Consider the following 7,730-nt stretch of genomic DNA (forward strand, 5'->3'; position numbering starts at 1 on the left):
TGGTGGGGGGGGGGGGGGGTCTGGGTTGAGCATTTCAGCCTGGTTTCCTCTAAGGCTTGCGCATCAGAAAGACTGAATTGTATGAAAGGGGTGTGGGGCGCTGGATTGCTTGTTTCAATAGATGCCCTCAGCTGAATGTCTTACAGCTTGAAGGGATTGATTTCCCTGAGGCAGTCCTCCCAAGATGTAAAAGATGAGGGTTGGTTGCATCTCACGTAGGACTTGGTATGCCAAGATGAAACCCTCAGGCATAGGTTGTGTAAAGTCTACTTCTAGTTTTATTCAACATTCATACTGTAAAAATACAATGTGTTTTAGGGGATCGGAGGGTTTCCCCCTTATCTGGGCGTGAAAGGGACATGTCTAGGATTAGTGGAAGTAAAAGGATCATGCAGTAAACCAAAGCACCAGAGAGGAAGGAGTGCTCAACATGATGGTTTAACAGACTTCGTTTCCACGCATCAGTCCCTCACATGTCTTTAAGCTCTAATAAAGCCCCAATTCATGAGAACGTTCTGAGCCCCGAAACGTTGAACTAGACTTTGAACAATTTGTGCCTGATGCTTTCCTTCTTGCATATCAAGTTCTACATCATAATGTCTGGACATTTGTTTTGCAGGAAGTACAAGATCCTGGAGAGCAAAATTGAATCAACACTAAAGACGACTTTGGCCGTTAAGGAGAGCAAAATTCTGGCGCTTGAGAGTCAGGTGGACGAAGTCCGGAGCATCAACCAGCAGCTGCAGAATGAGTTCAATTCGGTACGGTGTGCAGATGGGGCGTTTGTGCAGGGGCTTTCATACTGAAGATACCAAACTTTGAATACGATTCTCCATCAGGCCAGTTTAATAGAGCAAAGTGCATTTTTCATAGCTACTCTTCAGTTGTTTCCAATGATTTCTACCTGCTCATGCTCCTTACAGGGCCTTGCAGTGCAGAAGTATTAGAATATCTCATCATGTGCCATGTGGTCCTCAGTCCCTTTTCATTTGAGCTGTAACCCTTAAAGAGGACCTGTATAGAAACATATAGGCAAGAAACAATTCGGCTGAGATGTAGTCTAATAAAGGTAGAAGTCACAGGCTGTTAGAGCAACCACGCAGATGTCCTGGCACTTTCTGTTCATATGGAAAGTATGAAATCATGATACTTCACTGTATTAGGAAAGGCAATGCTTGCGTCTGACACAAGTAGGCACTGATTTTTGGAAATGGCTGAGTACGAATAACTAAAGTCCTAACTACCAGATAAATGCATGGATGATACATATACGAGAGCTGCTTTACCTGACGTAGAGTCTGTATTTCTATCCATCCAGTCCTAAAATTTACACAGTCCTATAACACAGTTAGGCAGCATTTGCAGATCCTGTCCTTCCCCCAGCCCGTGATTGGACAGTGAAAGGAGAAGCAGCAGATTAATCTCTGTCATTCTGATCTCTCCTCCTATTAGGACGTTCCTCGTTAGCACTGCAATACATTTATTGGCTATGTCTCCCTCTCCTGGTATGACCTCTACCGTATAGGATATTGCTGATAAGAATTTAGGTGCTTTCTTGCATTTACAAAATACATATAATGATGTATTAATGAACCCAGAGCTGCAATAATATGTGTCATTTAATATCTGCCTGGAGTCCAACTTTAAAGATATACAGGCAACCAAAACATCCCTCCCCTTCCCTTCTTCAGGGCTAGTAATAAACCTATTCTGTGCTGGGGACCGGGGCACCGGTGGGACACAGGAACAGTTAATAGATCTCAGCAAATAAATATCAATATAAGTTGATCAAAGAAATATATTTATAGAACCATAAACTCTATACTGCGAATAGATTGTATGATGGATGAATGCATTTTTTACATTGTATCAATGGTTTTCAATGTATGGTTTGTCTATAAGAGGGCAGCACAGAGGGCAACACTCGGGTCATGAACACCTTAAATGTTATCTGCCAGCATGGCTCCTGACAGACAGGTCCTCTCAATGGCAGCTTTTAACTTTTCTTTTTGCTGGGAGACACCCGCTCCTCACTATTGCAGAGAGGTGAAGCAATGAACGAGGCAGGGAGGGGTTAACATTCCAGATAATTTGTAGGCATCACAGACTCCAGCGTCCGTGTACAATGCACAGGAAATATAATTAGCGTGAAGCAGGATGGGTACCAAAGCACAGACGCGACAATCGGCTCGCCGCTTCCCCCTGGAATATAAACAGCCGGAGAAGAGCGTGAGAACTCCACATTGTGCCCACGTCACGCAGGGCACCAGACAATGCCAGGGTGAGAAAATCGTAAATGGCAGACAATACATCAAAGAGGACCTGTACTTCACCACAGCGGCCACCACATTGGCAGTCATTCATTAAGTGCTGTAACACCGCCACCAATCAGCAGTCATCTTTCCAGGATTTGCCTGCTGAAATCTGATAACATTCTGTTTGATGTGGGTTACGGCTCTCTGTGCTTCTTTTTTAAAGATCACTGTTTAATTCAGTTATATATTTCATTGAAAAAGGCCTTAAATGTGTTTTTAAATTCAGCTAGCATAAATACCAAAATCATTCTGAGTAGTAGCTTGCTGTAATCTCCTGCACAGCAGATTGGGAGATGCTCAACTCAATTGACTAATGCTGGCAGTCTTAAGGTCCCCACACACCTTACGATAATCGTACGATAATCGCGGGAAATACCGCGATCGTACGATTATCGTAAGCTGTGTGGAAGCCGTGCGACCTCTACGACTGTAAGGTCGCACAACTTTTAACTTACGAGCATTTTCGAAAACCCGCCGAGCATCGTACGATGTTCGGCGGGTTTGTGGCATGTTCGTACGATAAAAGCCGGACGGGCCGGTGTGCGCAAGCGCACACTGCCCGTTCGGCATTGCGGTCATTCGGAAGCCCACCCCTCAGGGGGCGTGGCTTGCGATCATCGCAAGTACAATCTGCCTATGCAATAAGAACTGCCTAGATCTGCCTAGAAATAAGAACTTGCTGACAGGAGAGTGCAAAGTGAATGATTCTCATCCGAGTGGCGATGTTCCTTTGGGCTGGTTAGTGACCAAACTGTATTGCTTAATTGCAGCAGACAGTAATGAGGTCACAGATCTGGCAGGGATGTCCACAGGAATAGGATAATTTCATGAACCCATTGCACTCCTGACCGCGTCCTTAGCAACAAACAATAGGTGCAAAGGTAGCCTATGGATGATGTCCTATTGGAGCAAGGATATATAGGACACCAGCACCCCACAATCACTGACGAAGACGCCCTTTATTGATGCATGGGCATAATATCACTTAGTGGCAGTGTTTCGGGGTCACTCAGGATCCCCTTCATCAGGCAAAACCATGTGGTTCAACCATGTGGTTTTGCCTGATGAAGGGGATCCTGCGCGACCCCGAAACGTGCCGGTGTCACATGTTCCCCACAGGAATAGGATCTCCCAGTTGCAATAAAGTATCAGTTTAGAACAATGATGATTTATGAAATGAGGATAGCTATTGACTTGGGTGGTAGAATATTTACTATCCATGAATAAGTGCATAGAACCTCCTATCTAAAGCAAACGTTATTCCAGTTGGGGGTGGATTGATGATAGGTTAGACCCTCTGTCAGGATTTTAGTGCTGTCTGCATCATAGCTTCCCAATGGGGAGATTCCCCCCTCTCCATTTGTCCAAGTTACTGTTGTCACGCGGACTAAAAGTGAAAGAAAATCCCCAAATTTTTAGTTGGGAGTGAAATCATGGGATGGGGACAACTGTATGAGAGTTCATTAACATGGTGATGAGCTTCTCTAACTGCAGGAATTTGAGGTGGAGAAACTTTGGCACCATGCACACGCTGCCGGGTGGCCATATATGTACCCCACCAAATCAATGGCTTGCTCCGCCACTGTTTGCATGAAACCACTTATACAAGCAGTTCCATGTGGTGATTGCCTATGAATGGCCCTGGATGCAGACAGTTTGCATCCACAGTGCGGCAGCTCTGCCCGCAGATAGTCATCCAGTGTGCATGCGGCCATAGCACAGAGTGCAGCTAAATCCAGACCGGGGGTTCAGCCACATCTGAATGCAGCAGCCTAATTGTCCATATAAATGAATGCTAAGAGAGAGTTGATCTTCCATTTAAAATATTTCTAATCTCCTGGTGTGTAACAATCCTTCAGATGAAACAAGAAGCCGCACTGCACAGCCAGAATGCAGCGAAGAGCCCGCAGGAACCTCGGGGGTGTAACATGCGCAGGACGGACAGCATGGAGAAGGGGCAGCGGGAGACCACACGGGAACTGCTCAAGCTGAAAGACCGAGCGATCGAGCTGGAGAGAGACGTAAGTCCCGGTGCCGAGAATAATACTTAAGTGCGTTTTATCTGCCTCGGCTCCTGAAGTATAAAGCTCAGAACTATTTCTGCATCAATTCACAAAATGTTTTTCTATATTGTATACATCATATCCATTCACAAAACACTGATATACATTGTATCAATTCATGAAATTATCTACACTGTATACAATGTATCAATTCATTAAATGATTATCTACATTATTATTATTATCTACATTCTATATGGGTTGGACTTGATGGACGTATGTCTTTATTCAACCCCAAATACTATGTAACTATGTACATTGTATACATTGTATGAATTCATGAAATGAGGATCTACATTTGTATACATTGTATGAATTCATGAAATGAGGATCTACATTTGTATACATTGTATCCCTTCATGAAATGAGAATCTACATTTGTATACATTGTATCCCTTCATGAAATGAGGATCTACATTGTATCAATTCACGAAACACAGACCCGTGGTTCACATTGTATACCGATTTTCATATACAGATTATTTTTATGGAGGGGTACAGGCTCGTTGTGCCGATTGCTTTGTCTGGGCATACAGGCATCCATTACATGTCATACCTACCAATCTGGAAATTCTTTAGGCCCCATTCAATCATGCAGCAAGCTGGAGAGAGACGTAAGTCCCGGTGCCGAGAATAATACTTAAGTGCGTTTTATCTGCCTCGGCTCCTGAAGTATAAAGCTCAGAACTATTTCTGCATCAATTCACAAAATGTTTTTCTATATTGTATACATCATATCCATTCACAAAACACTGATATACATTGTATCAATTCATGAAATTATCTACACTGTATACAATGTATCAATTCATTAAATGATTATCTACATTATTATTATTATCTACATTCTATATGGGTTGGACTTGATGGACGTATGTCTTTATTCAACCCCAAATACTATGTAACTATGTACATTGTATACATTGTATGAATTCATGAAATGAGGATCTACATTTGTATACATTGTATGAATTCATGAAATGAGGATCTACATTTGTATACATTGTATCCCTTCATGAAATGAGAATCTACATTTGTATACATTGTATCCCTTCATGAAATGAGGATCTACATTGTATCAATTCACGAAACACAGACCCGTGGTTCACATTGTATACCGATTTTCATATACAGATTATTTTTATGGAGGGGTACAGGCTCGTTGTGCCGATTGCTTTGTCTGGGCATACAGGCATCCATTACATGTCATACCTACCAATCTGGAAATTCTTTAGGCCCCATTCAATCATGCAGCGTGCGTGACTGAGCATCACCTTTTGCCGCGCATCAACACAGGGAAGCCCATTCATTGCAATGGTCTTCCCAACACGTGACCAAGAAGCTCATGCAGCAGTTTGATCTGCACGCTTCACGCCTTTTTTGACTTTCTCTTTTTGCACACCTGTCAGTGTCAATGCGCGGGCAAAGATATGCGTTTTTCCTGCTGCATTTGGGGTGTGAATGGGGCATTTTCCAAAATGATTTCCTGGTATAGCAATAGTTTTATTTTAAAATGACAAAAAAAGTTAAAATGTAGACACTGTGCGAGTGTGGGTGGGGGAGGCACTGTAGACATGGAAGTGTATCAGTCTTATGTTGCATGTTTGGGGTGACATTGACCGGCGGGGTGTAGTCTGCTGATCCTCTGCTTTACTGGTGTGGTCAGAACGCAGGGTTACAAGCGGAGAGGAACCTGATGAAGGAGCAACTGCGGCATCTGGAGGCCCAGCACATGTCGCTGAACAATCAGATGGGGACACTACAGAAGCAAGTCACCTTCCTACAGGAGCACAACACGGCGCTGCAGACACAGACCGCCAACCTGCAGGTGAGCCACACCAGCCTTTAGTACGGCGGTGCATTAGGCAGCACTTTGAAATGAATGGGTCACTAGCTGCAAATAGAATGACATGGGATTTAACTATTCCCTACTCTTTCCAGAGCTAGAAGTTTTAAATAATTTGGCTGAGTTGAAGATGGGGAGGGGGGTGGAGGTGGAGGGGAGATAGAGGTGGGATATTCAAGTTCATTATTTCTTCCTGTTTTGGCTTCTTCCAGGTGGAGGGCTCAGCATCCACCTCCCAGAATGCATCGCTGAAGTCCGAGTTAGCCAAGCTGCAGAGCCAGCTGTCGGCTCTGGAGGGCGAGAGCGAGAAGGTGCTGCGTCAGAGGGAGGAAGTGAAGGCCAGTCATGATTCGCTGCTGCGGGACCACGAGCACCTGGTGTCCCTCTATGAACGCCAGTCTGCAGAATATGAGGGGCTCATCAGTCAGCACAGCGCTCTAAAGACACAACACAAGGGACTGGAGCAGACTCACCGTGGCCTGGAAGTGAAGGCCAGTCATGATTCGCTGCTGCGGGACCACGAGCACCTGGTGTCCCTCTATGAACGCCAGTCTGCAGAATATGAGGGGCTCATCAGTCAGCACAGCGCTCTAAAGACACAACACAAGGGACTGGAGCAGACTCACCGTGGCCTGGAAGAGAGGTGGGTAACCTGGACTCGGACTTGTATGTTCCAATCTCGGCAGTCCTTTTGCAAGGATGCTAACTGCATTTACTTTACAGCACAAAAGGTGTATTAAAGTAGATCTAAATCCAAGAACAAAATCTATTACAGCTTACCAGTCTTTAGATGGGGTGGCCCCATTAGTTTTTTGTTTTTTTTTCTATTTTCACCTGGTAACAAACTTCCTATCCTAGGGTGTCCACACGCTCTTATCGTATTGTATTTATGGAGGAGCAGCATTGTTGGCAAAGGGTGAGACTACAGAACACCCTCCTCCTCATCTCTATATGTTAAAGGGAAGGGGTTTGGTTGTCCACAGAGAGAACTGGAAGCAATGTAACAAAGGTGGCTGCAGCACTGGCAGGGAGCACAGGATGGTATTTGCTCACAAGATTTCTGGCAGGATCAACACAGAGAATACCTTCCCCGATTTATAGATGGCCATAAAATCCATATATAAAATGATGAAGACATTATACAGCAGAAGTGTATAAAATGTGAACGTTACACCTAACAAGACATTTTGCTGAATATAAAGTCTAATGAGAGCGGCAAAAAAAGGTCCAATAATCCAAATCACTCATAACGGGATAATACAAAATGGCCAACGTGTTTTGGGGGCTCGAAAAATCTCCTTCTTCAGTGTTTGGGTGTTGTAGGTGGTGAGACTCCGAGAACATAACACTACAGAAGCAAGTCACCTTCCTACAGGAGCACAACACGGCGCTGCAGACACAGACCGCCAACCTGCAGGTGAGCCACACCAGCCTTTAGTACGGCGGTGCATTAGTCAGCACTTTGAAATTAATGGGTCTCTATCTGCCATTAGAATGACTTAGTCA

At 44.3% G+C, this 7,730-nt stretch overlaps 1 protein-coding gene across 1 annotated transcript in view; it reads left to right on the plus strand.

The window, feature by feature from the left end:
• Positions 1-7,730, plus strand: part of CCDC88C (coiled-coil domain containing 88C) — a 99,470-nt gene that overhangs the window by 66,344 nt on the left and 25,396 nt on the right. The window contains exons 18-22 of the mRNA XM_018558524.1: positions 620-761; positions 4,175-4,336; positions 6,045-6,206; positions 6,437-6,562; positions 6,716-6,867. Of these exons, the coding sequence (XP_018414026.1) occupies positions 620-761; positions 4,175-4,336; positions 6,045-6,206; positions 6,437-6,562; positions 6,716-6,867 (744 nt within the window). The remainder of the gene's footprint in view (positions 1-619; positions 762-4,174; positions 4,337-6,044; positions 6,207-6,436; positions 6,563-6,715; positions 6,868-7,730) is intronic.

The sequence above is a fragment of the Nanorana parkeri genome, unplaced genomic scaffold, assembly GCF_000935625.1.
Source record: "Nanorana parkeri isolate BGI_ZX_2015 unplaced genomic scaffold, ASM93562v1 scaffold344, whole genome shotgun sequence".
Taxonomy (NCBI): domain Eukaryota; kingdom Metazoa; phylum Chordata; class Amphibia; order Anura; family Dicroglossidae; genus Nanorana; species Nanorana parkeri.